This window comes from Panthera onca, chromosome X, assembly GCF_046562875.1.
Source record: "Panthera onca isolate mPanOnc1 chromosome X, mPanOnc1 haplotype 2, whole genome shotgun sequence".
Classification (NCBI taxonomy): domain Eukaryota; kingdom Metazoa; phylum Chordata; class Mammalia; order Carnivora; family Felidae; genus Panthera; species Panthera onca.
The window spans coordinates 86,106,730-86,126,198 of NC_138357.1; the positions used below are offsets into that span (position 1 = coordinate 86,106,730).

Consider the following 19,469-nt stretch of genomic DNA (forward strand, 5'->3'; position numbering starts at 1 on the left):
CCTTTAATTTAAAGTCTAGTTTGTCTGATATAAGTATGGCTACTCCAGCTTTCTTTTGGCTTCCAGTAGCATGATAAATAGTTCTCCATCCCCTCACTCTCAATCTAAAGGTGTCCTCAGATCTAAAATGAGTCTCTTGTAGACAGCAAATAGATGGGTCTTGTTTTTTTATCCATTCGGATACCCTATATCTTTTGGTTGGCGCATTTAATCCATTTACATTCAGTGTTATTATAGAAAGATACGGGTTTAGAGTCATTGTGATGTCTGTATGTTTTATGCTTGTAGTGATGTCTCTGGTACTTTGTCTCACAGGATCCCCCTTAGGATCTCTTGTAGGGCTGGTTTCGTGGTGACAAATTCCTTCAGTTTTTGTTTGTTTGGGAAGACCTTTATCTCCCTTCTATTCTAAATGACAGACTTGCTGGATAAAGGATTCTCGGCTGCATACTTTTTCTGTTTAGCACACTGAAGATCTCGTGCCAATCCTTTCTGGCCTGCCAAGTTTCAAAGGAGAGATCAGTCACGAGTCTTATAGGTCTCCCTTTATATGTGAGGGCACGTTTATCCCTTGCTGCTTTCAGAATTTTCTCTTTATCCTTGTATTTTGCCAGTTTGACTATGATATGTCGTGCAGAAGATCGATTCAAGTTACATCTGAAGGGAGTTCTCTGTGCCTCTTGGGTTTCGATGCCTTTTTCCTTCCCCAGTTCAGGGAAGTTCTCAGCTATAATTTCTTCAAGTACCCCTTCAGCACCTTTCCCTCTCTCTTCCTCCTCTGGGATACCAATTATGCGTATATTATTTCTTTTAGTGTATCACTTAGTTCTCTAATTTTCCCCTCATACTCCTGGATTTTTTTATCTCTCTTTCTCTCAGCTTCCTCTTTTTCCATATCTTTATCTTCTAGTTCACCTATTCTCTCCTCTGCCTCTTCAATCCAAGCTGTCGTCGTTTCCATTTTGTTTTGCATTTCGTTTAAAGCGCTTTTCAGCTCCTCGTGACTGTTCCTTAGTCCCTTGATCTCTGTAGCAAGAGATTCTCTGCTGTCCTCTATATTGTTTTCAAGCCCAGTGATTAATTTTATGACTATTATTCTAAATTCACTTTCTGTTATATTATTTAAATCCTTTTTGATCAGTTCATTAGCTGTTGTTATTTCCTGGAGATTCTTCTGAGGGGAATTCTTCCGTTTGGTCATTTTGGATAATCCCTGGAGTGGTAAGGACCTGCAGGGCACTTCCCCTGTGCTGTGGTGTATAACTGGAGTTGGTGGACGGGGCCACAGTCCGACCTGATGTCTGCCCCCAGCCCACCGCTGGGGCCACAGTCAGACTGGTGTGTGCCTTCTCTTCCCCTCTCCTAGGGGTGGGATTCACTGTGGGGTGGCATGGCCCGTCTGGGCTACTTGCACACTGCTAGGCTTGTGGTGCTGGGGATCTGGCGTATTAGCTGGGGTGGGTAGGCAAGGTGCACGGGGGCAGGAGGGGCAGGCTTAGCTCGCTTCTCCTTAGGTGATTCAGTTCAGGAGGGGCCCTGTGTCAGCGGGAAGGAGTCAAATCCGCTGCCGGCTGCCAGAGGTTTGGCTTTGCAGAAGCACAGAGTTGGGTGTTTGTGCGGAGCAAGCAAGTTCCCTGGCAGGAACTGGTTCCCTTTGGGATTTTGGCTGGGGGATGGGCGGGGGAGATGGCGCTGGCGAGCGCCTTTGTCCCCCACCAAACTGAGCTCTGCCGTCCGGGGGCTCAGCAGCTCTCCCTCCCTTTGTCCTCCAGCCTTCCCGCTTTCTGAGCAGAGCTGTTAACTTATGACCTCCCAGACGCTAAGTCGCGCTTGCTGTCGGAACACACTCTGTCCGGCCCCTCTGCTTTTGCAAGCCAGACTCAGGGGCTTGCTTGGCCCACAGGCTGCCCCTCCGCCCCGGCTCCCTCCCGCCAGTCCGTGGAGCACGCACTGCCTCGCCGCCCTTCCTACCCTCTTCTGTGGGCCTCTCATCTGCGCTTGGCTCCGGAGACTCCGTTCTGCTAATCCTCTGGCAGTTTTCTGGGTTATTTAGGCAGGTGTAGGTTGAATGTAAGTGATCAGCAGGACGCGCGGTGAGCCCAGCGTCCTCCTACACCGCCATCTTCCCTCTCTCCCCTGAGCTTAAGTCTTTAATAGAAGGAGACAAATATGACTGCTTAGGTATCATGAAGACTTAGTGTGGAAGAATATATGGCATGGAGGTGAGAAAGTTAGGATAGAAAAAATTAAATACCATCTTTGAGAGTGTATATACCATAGGCCACCAGACCAGAGAAAGGAAAGAATGATGTAATTTCAATGCTTAGAAGAGTTGTGCTCTGTCTTTTTTCTGGAAGATAAATGAACATTAAAAAAAGAGAAGAGTTGTTTTCTCAATTGATGATTCAGTGTCAACAATTTAAATATAATTTCTCCCTCTCCCTGCCACATTTCCCCTTCCCACAACATCTTGTTGTTCTCTTTGTCTTGCCTCCTTGGCACCATTCTTTTGTAAGCATCTCGAAAGTGTTACAATAATCTTGAAACTCTCATAAGTTATCAAGAAGATTCAGGTAAACTTTGCTCATGAACTTATTTTATAATTGACAGAGGTTCTCTCTACTTGTACTATCTTGTAGCTTAAAGAATTGGACAGAGAGTGTAATAGATGTGTGTATATTTGGGATAATAGGAGTAGCCAAGTATTGCTTAGATCAGGGTCCCAAACTCAAATGCCTGCTGGAGTCAGACACCCCAATCTGAAGGGAGCAGCTGCTACTCTGTTCCACCAGATTGTTGCTATGTAAGAATATAGGTCCACGGTTACCAGATGTTCTGGGGTTTTTTAAAAAATAGGAAACCTTAATTTTTATATGAAATATTCTGCGTTTTAAATATTATCAACTGGGGCACCTGGGTGGCTCAGTTGGCTGACCATCCGACTCTTGATTTCAGCTCAGGTCATGATCCCAAGGTTGTGGGATTGAGCCCCACAACCTTGTAGAGTGTTAGACTCTACACTGAACATGGAGCCTGCTTAAGATTTTCTCTCTCCCCCTCTGCCCTTCTCCCCCATGCTCTCTCTCTCAAATAATAAATAAATAAATAAATACATAAATAAATACATAAATAAAGTAATTAAAAAACAAACAAAAAAAAAACACTAGGTGGGCCAAAAAAACACACAACCACTCAGTGGTGAATTATAATTTAGATTATGGATGGAGTTCATGGTAGAGCCTTGATTTGGTGACTTAAACTAAGTCTGGCTCTTTGTCCATTCAGTATGGGTTTGGTTCCAGCTTGGTGGGTGTGAATACTTCTCCCAAATGGCAAACTTGTATGTTGGTTTGTATCCCATAAATGTAACTCTAAACTTTCTTGAGGTAAAAATGGTAAATAGACTCAATGCTTGGTTAGAGTCCGTCTGTTAAATAAGGAAGTGAAAAAGCAGTGACCAGACTTGAAGTACATAAAGAAAATAATCAGAAGGTATTTCCTTTTTGGTGCCTTTTTTTCCTCTCTTACCAGATCATGAATCCTTTGAATTCATGATAAATACTTTGGATTTAGTTCTTAAAATTTTAGGAAACTATTGGAGTTTTGTGAGCAGGGAAGGGATATGATCCAGCTTAATATTCTAAAAGAAACGTTCTAAAACTGATAGAACAGTATAGAGTTACAATGTGGAGACTTCCAGAAAATCTGCCTTTTTGCCTATTAATTGTTCTGTTCTAGGAATGTTCCTTTTTTAATTTTTTTTAAGTTTACTTACTTATTTTTATAATTTTTAATGTTTATTTATTTTTGAGAGGTAGAGACAGGGCTCAAGTGGGGGAGGAGCAGAGAGAGAGGGAGACACAGAATCCAAAGCAAGCTCCAGGCTCTGAGTGGTCAGTACAGAGCTCGATGGGGGGCTGAAACTCACGAACTGTGAGATCATGACCTGAGCTGTGAGATCATGATCTGAGCCGAAGTTGGACACTCAACCAACTGAGCCACCCAGGTGCCCCGAATTATTTATTTTGTGTGTGTGTGTGAGAGAAAGATAGAGAGTAAGTGGAGGGAGGGACAGAGAGAGGGAGGGAGACAGAGAATCCCAAGCAGGCTCCATGCTGTCAGTGCAGAGCCTGACACAGGACTCGAACCTATGAATTCTGAGATCATGACCTGAGCCAAAACCAAGAGTCAGGTACTCAACCGACTGAGCCACCCAGGTGCCCAGGAATGTTGTTCTTATTTTTGTGTTCATGTCACTCATCCTTATCCCTGACCGCCAGTGGAGATGTTCTCCATGGTTCTTGGGCCATATATCTCAAGGAACTTAGAGCCTATGTAATCTTAATGTGATATCCAAAGGTAACCAATTCCTTTTCAGACTGAACTAATTTCCTTGTATTTTTGTCTGTCCCTCAGGCCATTCCTCAGATATGTGACAGAGATAGAGCCTTCCAGATGTCTGATATTCTTAACTGAGAGAACAAATTATATGGTCTTGCAAATTCATCTAACTATTCAACCTTATGCTTCTATTTTTCAGAAAATACTGAAGGAAGGACCTCTGTTGAAGAACTGTAATTCCTTCAAGAGATGGAAGCTTAGATATTTTCTGGTTCGAGGACAAAGACTCTGTTTTGCACACCATCCCGCCGTAAGAGAATATATAGAATATTTATTCTATAGAATATCTATAGAATTTTGTCATTTGGGTTAATGGGTGGGGATTTCAGGAAATGTTTGTATGGAGAAATAGGCTAATAGGTAAAGACATGTTGGCAAATATCAAGGTAGAAGTTGAAATCTATTTTTCTTTTAACTTGTTCTTTTGGGCCAAATGGGGGGATACTGTTCTCTCCTTTCCCCTTCCTCTTTCCCTTCCCTTTTACAGATTCCTCAGTTAGCTTCTACACTCAGAACCAACTACATAATTTGTGGTCTTCGTACAAAATGAAAATGCAGGGCCCCTTATTTAAAAATCAAGGAAAAAATGTCATTAAAGATACAAAAATGTAATGCAATGATTTGTCATGGCATCTTTTATTTGTTGTTCAATGTCATTCTAAGTAAAGAAAAAATAAAATGTTAAATTATGAGTATTTTTGCCATTCATCTGCACATTGTACAATGTCAGTTATAAAAACAAATATAAAAGCATTTAACTCATATGAAAAACCACAAAAATTATATAAGTTGCATTTAGTAGCTCATATACACACACACATATATTTTGTTCTTAACAGTATACAAAACCAGCTCAACTGTTTTTATTTCACATCTTGATATTTACACATTCTACCAATACCCTGACTAAAAGGAAAAGGAACTATGGGCTACCCTATCTTTCTTTCCTTCAATGTTATCATTTTCAACATAAATTATTGGCTAATACAGGGAAGTGACATAAGCAAGAAAGAACACAATAGAGTTCCTTGGTTGTTCATGTTTCTTAGAACATCATTGCCTTTTTCTGTATTGGAAGCAAGTCCTGGTCTCCACAGAAATTGTGGACTCTCAGGGCTAACAGTTCCCTTACGTACTCAATCATAGGTACAGCATGCTTACCTTATACTTGCTTTGAGTCTTACTGAACTCTTACACATCATGAGTCCACTGGAATTGTATGCTCATGGGCATCATGAATGCAAATGGAGTGACAAGGCATGGGGTGGACATGCAGATTGTGCATATCTCCCCTGCTCATGTCCATGAGCCATTGTCCCACTGGACTTCATTTACAAAATACACACTCAAGGATAAAGTTATTAAAAATGTCAAGATTGCAATAGCAGAACATTAAACCAAGTGCAGGGCACTGCTGAATATGGTGCCCTGTATGAATGCACAAGATGCATACCAGTGAAGCCAGGCCTATCTGTATTCCTAGTGCTGCTATCCTTGCTGCTGGCTGGATGTTACCTATTAGAACCAGTTTATAAGGAGATGCAGGCCTCAAACTGGATAGGACTAGCAACAAAGTCAGAGGTTGCCAGCTGATAAAATAGGAACTAATAACTTCTATCTGCTCCACTAGGCCCTTAGTTAAACCATATCCCTTTATCTTCTCCAGCATAAACCCTTAGTTTTGAATAATTCTGAACCACCTAAGCCTTCCTGTAAATCCACATAAGAGTTTTAGGAAGTGTTGTGTTTTGCTTTAGTTTGGTTTGGTTTTTGTTTGTCACATGATATATCAACAAAAAATCATGATGCTAAATAAATCCCAGCACTGAAGCCAGAGATATGATTGGTTCATGGCTGTTAAAAATGCCTATTTGTGTGTGTGTGTGTTTATCTTTTAGTGTCTGTTGACATTATTAACCAGATGGTTCTTTTCCTTCTCCCTCTTATATCTTCCCAGTTTGCACGTTTTGAAACAATTGATCTGTCTCAGGTCGCCTTGGCAGAAAGCAGCTGTAGAAATCTTTTCCATAGCTTTTGTGTAAGTAACATTGGAAATGATTCAATGGGTAGAGGTGTGAGCTAGCTGGGAAAAGGGGTTGCCATACCCATGTGTTGCCTCTTTGGAGTTCAGGTTTCCCAAGTCTCCTTTGATCCTAAAGTGTATATGGGAATCCACTTAAAGTAAGCATTGCAAATGAGTGCTAAAAATTATTCATGTAAATATTTTCTACCAGCCCACTGATAGGGGGGAAAAGTGATGTCCCTATTCTCTAACACCAGCCTGGTATAAAGCTGAACTGACTTCTGGGTGGTGGGGAAGTGACTATTATGAAAAAAATCAATTCTCCTGGTGAAGGTGATTTAGAAGAGTATCATTGAGAGGCTTTCAAGAGACCGCTAATATATTGTATAACATATCAGGAAAATCAAACTACATGACACTCTCTCCTTTGATATGATAGATAATAACCTAAATCCAAAGTGAAAACTACCTTGTGCTGAGATTACCTCAAAGAAAGCAGAGGATTTTCTATGGATGCATTCAAGGGTTTGGAACTGCTGAAATGTCATAAGTCTTTGCTTATTCAAGTGAATCCAGACCAGAAATCTCACTGAAAAATAGCAATCCCATTGGCCCAGGAATTCTCCTACCCACCTCCTCCCAGAACTGTCTTCTTCCAGCCTCAGTGATGGGTTATGGAGACTGGGGTTCCCCTTCAGGAGAGCGGTACTTAGCAGACTAAAGAGCTACAGGCCCAATACCCCTACTTCTATCGCTGGTCCACACTTCATAATCTTTTGAAAGGAAAGCAATAGGCTATAAGAGGGAGACCCTACTATCATTTCTCTCTTATTACATCACACTGACCTAGGGTAAAGTTAAGAGTTCTGTTGGCCCAGTCCCAAAAAGCTCAACCTTTAGGTGATGAGCATACAGGCTGTTTTTCATCTTTATTCTACAAAGAAATCCCAAGGACTAAGATGTCCCTTAGCCTAATTAAAACACAGAGGCACTGTTCATCAGCCCCACACAAGAGTGGGTTTGGACAAAATGAGTGGCATTATCACAGTTCCCACTAGATTCTATTCCCATCTATCACAGAATCATGCTGTGCTACATGCAAAAGGAGAAAAACAATTGCTTGTTGGTATTGTGAGCACTAGTTCCAAGATTTGGGAGGCTTGTATTAAAGACAAGTAGGGTTACTGAAGCAATCGCTGATGCTATAGCCATCTGTGTCCCTCCTACCTTCTGGCAAAAAACTAAGTCCTGACTATGGTCTACCTCTGTTAGACCCTCAGCATAGTTTTCTCATTATTCCTGCTGGGGTTCTTACACCAACCAGGATTAAGAGACATAATGGTAAAATTCTCTTCAGGTTGGCTTGACCATAAACAAGAAAGAAACTGGATTTTTAGATTCCTCACTATTTTTACTCTCTCCTCAAACAGAAAGAGGTACACCCTGCTGAAGCATATACCATTTTTACCATTTTTTAAGTAGATAGAGCATCAGTGAGTAGGATTTTCAGGCAACCTCTCTGGAGTAATAGATGGTCCATGGCTTAGTACTTAAGAGTATATATTCTGGAGCCAAAGAATCTAGATTTTAATTCTAGGTCAGCTTTCTAACTACTAGGTGGCCTTAAGCAAGTCATTAAACTCTCTTTGCCTTAGCTTTCCTGACTATGAAATGAGAAAAATAATAATGCCCATCTCATGGAGTTTTAATGAAGATTGAAATAAATAGTATACATAAAGTGTAATAGAACAGTAACTGGCACATAGTAAGTGTCATTAAAGTGTTATTTATTACTATTACCATTATTATTATTTGGGGTAGGTATCTGAGAATTTGTCTTACATTTAAGAAGTGGCTTGGGTTGTGGTTGATAGTCCTGTCTAGTTCCTTAGAGAGTTCACAGGCTCTGTTTGGGAGCAAACTTGTAGAATGTGAACCAGCTAATAATGTGACTTTTTGTTTAGGTGATCACACCACAACGAAAAGTTACCCTGGCTGCACCCAACCGAAAAGACATGGAAGAATGGATCAATGTCATAAAAACCGTCCAACAGGGAGAAATTCGCAAGGTAAGAAAAATAGTAGAGAACTCACACAACTCTCAGAAGTAAATGTTTAATTGGTTGTATTAGTTAAGCCACCTTTCAAAAAGGGAAATAGAAAATGGAAGTAGAGAGACCATGTGGTCAGGAATTATAGATGGATATCATTAGGAAACCTGTTTAGAACTATTTATAAATAGGAGTAATTCACTTAGACTCAAACCATGGTAAGTATGTGGTTTAGATACCTCTTTTTTTAAAGAATATAATTTATTGTCAAATTGGCTTACATATAACACCCAATGCTCATCCCAACAAGTGTCTTCCTCTTTACACATCCATTTGATATGTAGATGTCACTATATGCCCGATGGATGAGTCATTCAAGATGTATGTGAGCAGCTAACCTCGATGTTCTTATGTTAGCAAAGCTGTAATCAGCAGTTTTGACCTGGGTCTGATGAGTGGCTACAATAACAGCTAATGAAACTCGGGCTCACAGAAGAGAAAAAAATAGACAAAGATGAAATAACTATTCAGTAGAAAAGGCAGGATTTGGACCCAGGCTGTGTGACTCTAAAACCTATGTCCTTAAACCCTATGCTAATGTAGGAGGAAGAGCAAGGAGCAGTCCTCTCCAAAGATTAGCAGAATTCTTATTATTAATACCAAACCTCTGGCCACTGCTCCCTGCAACAAATGGTATACCATTCAAACTCTGGGCTATGCCCTCGTTCCACTCCTCTGAAGACCTACAATAGTTAGAAGTTTCAAAAGGGGAGGGATTTTTGTCATTTGTTTCCTTGTATCAGTGTGTGGCACATAGTAGAGACTCAATAAATATTTTTTAAATGAATAAATGAATCTGAGGGTAATCTCAGAGCCAGGGTTTAGAAAGAGAACGATACATAGTTCATCCTAAAGCAAAAAAAGCTGATATTTTAATTAACTAGCAAAAGATAGAGGATTGTTATGGGCATTTGGGATGGACCAATGGTAATAATGGGTTTTATAAGTAAAAATAATGCCATGGAAAAAACCATGTGTCCTCATTTCCCTATGACTCCTCTGGCTCTTAAACACTTATTTTCATTGCTACACATGGCTATTAGTACATGATAAGTTGACTGAACTGGGGCCTAGGTATCTCCCCACATATCTGTAAGGCCTCTCCCAGGCTCACATTGTCTATGCATAATTGAGAGATTCTTGATTAGAATCTGATGATGGTCTTTATATTAAATACTCTCATTGTTTTACTTCTTTGTTATTTTCTTCTTCCTTTCCTAATAGAGGATTTCATCCCATTCTTCCCCCTCCACTCCAATTGAGCCCACTATGGCATAGAATTAGTGGTAGCCACAAAAAGTTGTGATTTGCATGCTCCTCTTCCATCATCATCCCTGTGGGATAGTCCCTGGAGTGGTAAGGACCTGCAGGGCACTTCCCCTGTGCTGTGGTGTATAACTGGAGTTGGTGGGCGGAGCCACAGTCAGCCCTGATGTCTGCCCCCAGCCCAACACTGGGGCCACAGTCAGACAGGTGTGTGCCTTCTCTTCCCCTCTCCTAGGGGTGGGATTCACTGTGGGGTGGCATGGCCTGTCTGGGCTACTCGCACACTGCCAGGCTTGTGGTGCTGGGGATCTGGCGTATTAGCTGGGGTGTGTAGGCAAGGTTCACGGGGGCAGGAGGGGCAGGCTTAGCTTGCTTCTCCTTAGGTGATCCACTTTAGGAGGGGCCCTGTGGCAGCGGGAGGGAGTCAGACCCATTGCCGGAGGGTTGGCTCTGCAGAAGCACAGAGTTGGGTGTTTGCTCGGATCAAGCAAGTTCCCTGGCAGGAACTGGTTCCCTTTGGGATTTTGGCTGGGGGATGGGCGAGGGAGATGGCGCTGGTGAGCTCCTTTGTTCCCCAACAAACTGAGCTCTGTAGTCCGGGGGCTCAGCAACTCTCCCTCCCTTTGTCCTCCAGCCTTCCCGCTTTCTGAGCAGAGCTGTTAACTTATGACTTCCCAGATGCTAAGTCGCGCTTGCTGTCGGAACACACTCTGTCCGGACCCTCCGCTTTTGCAAGCCAGACTTGGGGGCTCTGCTTGGCCGGCAGGCTGCCCCTTCTCCCCGGCTCCCTCCTGCCAGTCCGTGGAGCACGCACCGCCTCGCCGCCCTTCCTACCCTCTTCTGTGGGCCTCTTGACTCCGCTTGGCTCCGGAGACTCCGTTCTGCTAGTCTTCTGGTGGTTTTCTTGGTTAGTTAGGCAGGTGTAGGTGGAATCTAAGTGATCAGCAGGACGTGCAATGAGCCCAGCGTCCTCCTACGCTGCCATCTTCCACTCAAAGCATCTTTAGATCAAGTCATGCAGCCTTTATTTGAATGCTTCCAAAGATGGAGAACTAAGATTCTTACAAAAGAGTCCATTCAGTTGTTAAAGTTCTAAATGTTAGACCGTTTTTCTAGTCTTTGGCCTAGTAGAATAACTTTCTAACATTTCAGTTTGTGCTACAAGAATGGCATCTGCTGCCCCTTGTGGTAGAAACCTTCCTGTTACTAGAAGCATTTAAAGCAAACTATTTAAGGAACTGCTTCTGAGAATGTTGTATAAAAAATTAATTTTTCATAGTGACATCAGAAAGATTGTGGATTAGGAGGTCCCAATGCTCATCCTCTCTCCCACAAAAACATCCAGAACAACAAATAAAGAGGTACATCCTAGCTAGAATAGCTCTGAAAGAGCTCCAGAATACAATAAAGAAGCTGTAGAAACTCTATGGAGCACAGAGACAGAATGGCCATGTAGAAAAGCATAGCTAGTTATTTACATGCATTGCCCCAGCCTCCAGTCTGGCGGGAGCTTGGGGCCAAAAAGAATCCCCTTAGTCTGACTTCCCTCCATAAGGGAAAAGGAGAGCAGAAGAATTCCAACAGTCCTCATCAATGCTGTGGACACATGCAACTTCCACCATGGAGATGCTCTACAGAGTTTATTGATGCTAAAACAATCAGTTACCTGGAGCCCATGCTGCTGTGATGCTCCCCAAGAGAGCTATTGCATTAATGTCCCTGAAAAAGCTGCTACCACTGTGCCTACACTGGGGAAGTGCCACTGCATGCACCCCACTAAGCTGTCAACACTGCATCTTGATCCTCCCTACAACCAGAATCACAACCTCCACTCCTGCAACCGTACACACATCCTGGACTCCAGCTCCATGGCTGCTCAGCACACACCCATGCCACACACACCAGGGCATCATGATAAATACACCTGTGCCCCAGTCCATAATACCAGTTTTTATGGATGACCCTGAACTCCAACCCCAGTGCCATGGCCACTCTGCAGGTGCCCACAGCCCAGACATCAACACCATTGCCACTGCAAATGTGTTTGTGACCCTGATTCAGGCACCTACAGACACGTGTGTGCCCACACACTGAACTCAACAATAATAGGGATCTTCTTGGCAATGACTTCCTTTGTAGAGAAAAAGGAGAACAGGATAACCAAGGAGCCTTCACCATCAAGGAGCACAACAGCTCTTACCACCATTGTGGAATCCCACAGCCTTGACCAACACTGGCCTCAGCTGATGGAGCTCCACTGAAACTTTGCTGCTGTGCCCTTCCTAAAGCAGGAACTGCTGCTGCACACCTTGAAACCAGAGCCGCCATATCCAACCCAAATTGATATCCTCACAACCACCTATAGATAAGTCTTTATCCCCAAAGAGAACCTGTAAAGTCTGAAAGAGGTGACTGCTCCATCAAGTGTGCAGACATCAATGCAATGGTACCAAAAATACAAAAAAAAATCAAAAAAACAGAACACAACCAAAGAATTAACAATAGTTTTCTGGTAATTGACATCAAAGAAATAAAGATCTATGAATTTCCTGAAAGAGAAGTCAAAGTAATTGTTTTAAGGAAGTTCAGTGAGCTCCAAGAGAGCACAGATGGATCATTCAGTGAAACCAGGAAAATAATACATGAACAAAATGAGAACCTCAACAAAAGAAATCATTAAAAAAGAGCCAAATTTTTGAGCTGAATAATACAATAAATGAAATGAAAAATGCAGCAGGGAGCTTTAACAGCAGACTTTATCAAGCAAAAGAAAGAATCTGCAAACAGGTCATTTGAAATCAGTCAGAAGAGAAAAAAATAATGAAAAAGCATGGATAAAAGCAAACAAATATATGCATTATGGGAATCCAAGAAAAAAAGAGAAAGGGGCAGAAAGCTATTTAAAGAAATAATGGTTGAAAACTCCCCAAATCTTGGGAGAAAGTTGGAAATACAAGTTCATGAAGCTCAAAAGACTTCATACAAGATCTCTTCACAAAGAAGACTACACCAAGACATAATCAAATTGTTAAAAGTCAAGAACAAAGAGAATTTTGAAGGCAGCAAGAGAAAAGTAACCTATTACATATAAGGGAGCCCTAATAGGACTATAAGCAGTTTTTTTCAATATATATCTTCCCCACCAGGAAAGAGTGAGATGATGTAATCAAAGTGCTGAAAGAAAAAAAAACTTACATACAAGAATACTATACCTGGTAAAATTATCCTTTCAAATGAAGGAGAGGTAAAGTCTTTCCCAAACAAAAACTGAGGGAGTTTGTCACCACTAGACCTGCCTTAAAGATGGGTACAAGAAATGCTTAGAGGAGTTCTTCAAATTGAAATAAAAACACGCTAAACAATATGAATGCTTATGAAAGCATAAAGCTCACAAGTCAATGTAAATATATATCTGTAGAAGGATCAATATAACAATGGCAATTTATGTGTTAATTTATGTAGTGAATAAATTCCTTATAACCTTAAAATAAAAGTTAGTAGGTAAAAATTTGTTAATGGATACATACGTAACATAAAAATAAGCAAACTCTGTGTATAAGAACACAAAGTATATGCGTTTGGTGGGGTGAGTAACAGTGTAATATTTTTGTGTGCTATTGAAGCTAAATTGTTAGCAACTTAAAATAGAATGTTATAACTATGAGATATTTTATACAAGTCTTGAGCTGCCTCCCCCCGGAAAAACACCTATGATAGATACATAAAAGATAGAGAAGAAAACCAAAACAAATCTCTGCAAAAAAAAATAATCATCAAACAATAAAAAAAAAGACAAGAAAAGAAAACAGAGTCAAAACAACTGAAATACATATAGAAAACAAATATCAGAGTGGTAATAGTCTTCACCAACAATCACTTTAAATGTAAATAGATTAAAGTCATCAATCAAAAGATATGGACTGTAATACTCTCTAGCTCCACCATGTCATTGCAAATGGCAAGATTTCATTTTTTTCTATGGCTGAGTAATATTCCATTATGTGTGTGTGTATATATGTATATCCATTCATTAGTTGACATACACTCGGGCTGTTTTAAAATTTTGGCTATTGTAGATAATGCTACTATAAACATGGGGTGCATGTACCCCTTTGAATCTGTAATTTTTGTATCTTTTAGGTAAATACTAGGAGTGCAATCGCTAGATCATAGGGTAGTTCTATTTTTAAGCTTCCAAGCAACCGCCATACTGGTTTCCAGAGTGGCTGCACCAGTTTTCATTCCCATCAACAGTGCAGTTTTCCCCATAGGTCAGTCAAAGAAAGAAAAATACCATATGATCTCACTTATATGTAGAATTTAAGAAACAAAACAAATGAGCATAGGGGAAAAAGAGAGAGAGAGAAACTAAGAAACACATTCCTAACTAAAGAGAACAAACTAATCATTACCAGAGGGGAGGTGGATGGGGGTGATGGGCTAAATAGGTGATGAGGATTAAGGAGTGCACTTGTGATGAGACCTGAATGCTGTATGGAAGTGTGGAATTACTGACCTGTACTTCTTAAACTAATATTAGTCTGTATATTAACTAACTGGAATTTAAATTAAAACTTAGAAAAGACATGGAGTACCTGAATGCAAAAAAAAGTAAGATCCAGAAATAACACTGTATACAAGGCTCACTTTAGAATTGAAGAAATTATGGGCTAAAAGGGAACAGACTAAAAAATATAGTCTGTTTTGATTGCAAATGGCAATCAAAAGAAAGCAGAGGTACTTATATCATATGCCTATATGATATACTTATATGCTTATATCAGACAAATTATACTTTAAGTCTAAAACTGTTTCTAGAGACAAAGAAGGGCATTATATAATGATAAAAGGGTCAATTCAACAGAAAAATACAGTTATAAAAATATATGTACCCAGCATCAGAGTACCTAAATAGATGAAGCAAATAATGACAGATCTGAAAGCAGAAATTGACATCAATACAATAATTATAGGGAACTTCAATAGTGTACTTACAATAATGTATAAAACCTGAAGACAGAAAATTAATAAACAGTTGACTTGTATAACACTATTGACCCAATGGACCTAACTGACATATACAGAAATTTCCACTCAACAGCTGCAAGACACATTTTTCTTGAGGGTGCATGGAACATTCTCCAGGATAGTAACAAATTATGTCACAAAACAAGTCTTGACAAGTTTAAGAAAATAGAAATCAGGGGCATCTGGGTGGCTGTTGGTTAAATGACTCTTGATTTCAGCTTAGGTCATCATCTTACAGTTGTGAGATTGAGCCCCACGTAGGGCTCCATTCTGGGTGTGGAAACTGCTTAAGATTCTTCTCTCTCTCTCTCTCTCTCTCTCTCTCTCTCCCTCCCTCCCTCTGCCCCTCTCCCACTCACTTCCACACACTCTATCTCTCAATTAAAAAAAAAAAGAAAATAGAAATCACTCTAAGTATCTCTTCTGACCATAATGGAATGAGATAAATAACAGCAATAAAATGGGCAAATTCATGTATATATGGAAACTAAACAGTACACTTTTTTATTTTTTATTTTTCCCCAAATTTTTACTTAAATTCTAGTTAGTTAACATATAGTGTAATATTGATTTCAGGAAAAGAATTAGTGATTCATCACTTACATATAACACCCAGTGTTCATCATAATGAGTGCCCACCTTAATTCCCATCACCTATTTAGCCCATTCCCCCCCTCACCTCCCTCAATCAACTCTCAATTTGTTCTCTGTAGTTAAAAGTCTCTTAGGATTTATTTCCCTCTCTCCTTTTTTTTCCCTTCCCACATGCTCATCTGCATTGTTTCCTAAATTCTACACGAGTGAAATCATATAGTATTTGTCTTTCTTTAATTAGCTTATTTTGGTTAGCATAATACCCTCTAGCTCCATCCACATCATTGAAAATAGCAAGATTTCATTATCTTTGATGGCTAAATAATATTCCATTATATATATATATATATATATATATATATATATATATATATAATACATATATATTATATATTATATATTATATATTATATATTATATCATCACTCTATGGACACTTGCACACTTTCAATAGTTTGGCTACTGTTGATAATGCTGCTATAAATATCAGGGGGCATGTACCCTCTTTGAATCTGTATTTTTGTAGTCTTTGGGTAAATACCTATTAGTGCAATTGCTGGGATGTAGGGTAGTTCTATTTTTAACATTTTGAGGAACCTTCATACTGTTCTCCAGAGTGGCTGCACCAGTTTGCATTCCTACCAACAGTGCAAAAGTGTTCCTCTTTCTCAGCATCCTCACCAACACCTGTTGTTACTTGTGTTGTTGATTTTAGCCATTCTGACAGGTGTGTGGTGGTATCTCATCATGGTTTTGATTTGTATTTCCCTTATGATGAGTGACGTGGAGCATCTTTTCATGTGTCTGTTGGCAATCTGGGTGTCTTCTTTGGAAAAGTGTCTATGTCTTCTGCCCATTTCTTAACTGGGTTATTTGTTTTTTGAGTGTTGAGTTTGATAAGTTCTTACATATTTTGTATATTAATCCTTTTCAGATATGTCATTTGCAAATATCTTCTCCCATTCCATAGGTTGCCTTTTAGTTTTGTTGATTATTTCCTTCACTGTGCAGCTTTTTATTTTGATGAAGTTCCAATAGTTTCTTTTTGGTTTTGTTTCTCTTGCTTAGTAAGAACTTGCTCTAACCAAGGTCAAAGAGTTGCTGCCTGTGCTCTTCTCTTGGATTTTGGTGGTTTCCTATCTCACATTTAGGTATTTAATCCATTTTGAATTTATTTTTGGTATGGTGTAAGAAAGTAGTCCAGTTTCATTCTTTTGCATGTTCCTGTCCAGTTTTCCCAACATCATTTGTTGAAAAGAATGTCATTTTTTTTCATTGGATATTCTTTCCCACTTTGTGGAAAATTAGTTGACCATATACTTATGGGTCCATTTCTGGCTTTTCTATTCTGTTCCATTGATCTATGTGTCTGTGTTTGTGCCCATACCATACTGTCTTGATGACTACAGCTTTATAATATAGCCTGAAGTCTGGAATCATGATGCCTCCCACTTTGCTTTTCTTTTTCAGGATTTCTGTGGCTATTCGGGGTCTTTTGTGGTTCCATACAAATTTTAGATTGTTTTTTCTAGTTTTGTGAAAAATGCTGGTGGTATTTTGATAGGGATTGCATTAAATGTGTAGATTGCTTTAGGAAGTATAGACATTTTAACAATGTTTGTTCTTCCAATCCATGAGCATGGAATATTTTCCCATTTCTTTGTATCCTCTTCAATTTCTTTCATAACTGTTCTATAGTTTTTAGAGTACAGATCTTTTACCTCTTTGGTTAAGGTTATTCATAGGTATCTTATGGTTTTTGGTGTAAGTGTAAATGGGATCAATTCCTTGATTTCTTTTTTTTTTTCCGCTTCATTATTGGGGTATAGAAATGCAACAGACTTCTATATGTTGATTTTATATCCTGAAACTTTGCTAAATTCAAGTATTAGTTCTAGCAAATTTTTGATGGAGTCTTTCAGGTTTCCTTTTCTTTAAAAAAAAACATTTATTATTTCTTTTGAGAAAGAGAGAGAGCATGAGTGGAGAGAGGGGCTAGAGAGAGGAGAGAGAACCCCAAGTAGGCTCCACACTGTCAGCACTGAACCCAGTTCAGGGCTGGATCTTACAAACTGTGAGATCATGACCTGAGTCAAAACGAAGAGCTGGACACTTAACTGATGGAGCCACCAGGTGCCCCCTTTCAGGTTTTCTACATGGAGTATCATATCGTCTACAAATAGTGAAAATTTGACTTCTTCCTTGCCTAATTGGATGCCTTTTATTTCTTTTTTTGTCTGATTGCTGAAGCTAAGACTTCCACTACAATGTTAAATAGTAATGATAAAAGTGAACATCCCTGTCTTGTTCTTGACCATAGAGGAAAAGCTGTCAGTTTTTCCTATTGAGTATGGTATTAGTTATAGGTCTTTTGTATATGGCTTTTATGATGTTGAGGTATGTTGCATCTATACCTACTTTGTTGAGAGGTTTTTTTTTTATCAATAATGAATGCTGTACTTTGTCACATGCTTTTAATGCATCTATTGAGAGGATCATATGGTTGTTATCCTTTCTTTTATTAATGTGGTGTATCATGTTGATTTATTTGCAAATATTGAACCACCCCTGCATTTCAGGAATAAATCCCACTTGATCATGGTGAATCATTCTTTTAATGTACTGTTGGATTTGATTTGCTAGTATCTTATTGAGAATTTTTGCATCTACGTTCATCAGGGATATCGGCCTGTAATTCCCCTTTTTAGTGAGGTCTTTGTCTGGAATCAAGGTCTTGGAATCAAGGTAATGCTAACCTTATAGAATGAGCTTGGAAGTTTCCTTCAATTTCTATTTTTTGGAACAGTTTGAGAAGAACGTATTAACTTTTTTTAAAAATATAATTTATTGTCAAATTGGTTTCCATAAAACACCCAGTGCTTATCCCAACAAGTGCCATCATCCTTGCCCATCACCCACTTTCCCCTCTCCCCCACCCCCCATCTACACTTAGTTTGCTCTCAGTCCTTAAGAGTCCCTTGTGGTTTGCCTCCCTCCCTCTCTGTAACATTTTCCCCCCTTCCCCTCCCCCATGGCCTTCTGTTAAGTTTCTGAAGATCCACATATGAGTGAAACATATGGTATCTATCTTTCTCTGCCTGGCTTGTTTCACTTAGCATAATACTGTCCGGTTCCATCCACGTTGCTGCAAATGGCCAGATTTCATTCTTTCTCATTGCCAAGTAGTATTCCTTGTAAAATTCCCCTGGGAAGCCATCGGGCCCAGGACTTTTGTTTGTTGGGAGATTTTTTTTTTTTATTAATGATTCAATTTCTTTGCTGGACAGGGGTCTGCTCATATTTTCTATATCTTTCTGTTTCTGTTTTGATAGTTTGTATGTTTCTAGGAATTTTTTCATTTCTTCCAGATTGCCCAAATTGTTGGCATATAATTTTCCCTAATATTCTCTTTTAATTGTTTGTATTTCTGTGATGTTAGCTTTGATCTCTCCTCTTTCATTCATGATTTTGTGTCATTTATCTTTTTCCTTTTGATAATTCTGGCTAGGGAGTTATCAATTTTGTTAATTCTTTCAACGAACCAGATCTTAGTTTCATTGATCTGTTCTACTGTGTATTTTTTTTTCTATATGGTTTATTTCTGCTCTAATCTTTATTATTTCCCTTCTTCTACTGACTTTTGGCTTTATTTGCTGTTCCTTTTGTAGCTCATTAAAGTGTAATGTTACATTGTATATTTGGGACTTTTCTTGCTTCTTGAGGTAGGCCTGTACTTTAATATACTTCCCTTTTAGGACTGCCTTTGCTGCATCCCAAAGGTTTTGGACTGTCATGTTTTCATTTTCATTTGCTTCCATGTACTTTTTTTATTTCTTCTGTGATTTCCTGGTTAACCCATTAAATCTTTAGTAGGATATTCTTTAATTTCTATGTATTTGTGGTCTTTCCAATTTTTTTCTAGTGGATGACTTCAATATTAATAGCATTGTGGTCTGAAAACATGTATGGTATGATCTCAATGGTTTTATACTTGTTGCAGTCTGGTTTGTGACCCAGTAAGTGATGTAATCTTGAGAATAGTCCAT

At 39.5% G+C, this 19,469-nt stretch overlaps 1 protein-coding gene across 1 annotated transcript in view; it reads left to right on the forward strand.

Annotated features, from left to right (window-relative positions):
* The window catches only part of DGKK (diacylglycerol kinase kappa), a 175,706-nt gene that overhangs the window by 60,548 nt on the left and 95,689 nt on the right, over positions 1 to 19,469 (forward strand). The window contains exons 2-4 of the mRNA XM_081792440.1: positions 4,541 to 4,651; positions 6,359 to 6,439; positions 8,389 to 8,493. Coding sequence (XP_081648566.1) covers positions 4,541 to 4,651; positions 6,359 to 6,439; positions 8,389 to 8,493 — 297 coding nt within the window. The remainder of the gene's footprint in view (positions 1 to 4,540; positions 4,652 to 6,358; positions 6,440 to 8,388; positions 8,494 to 19,469) is intronic.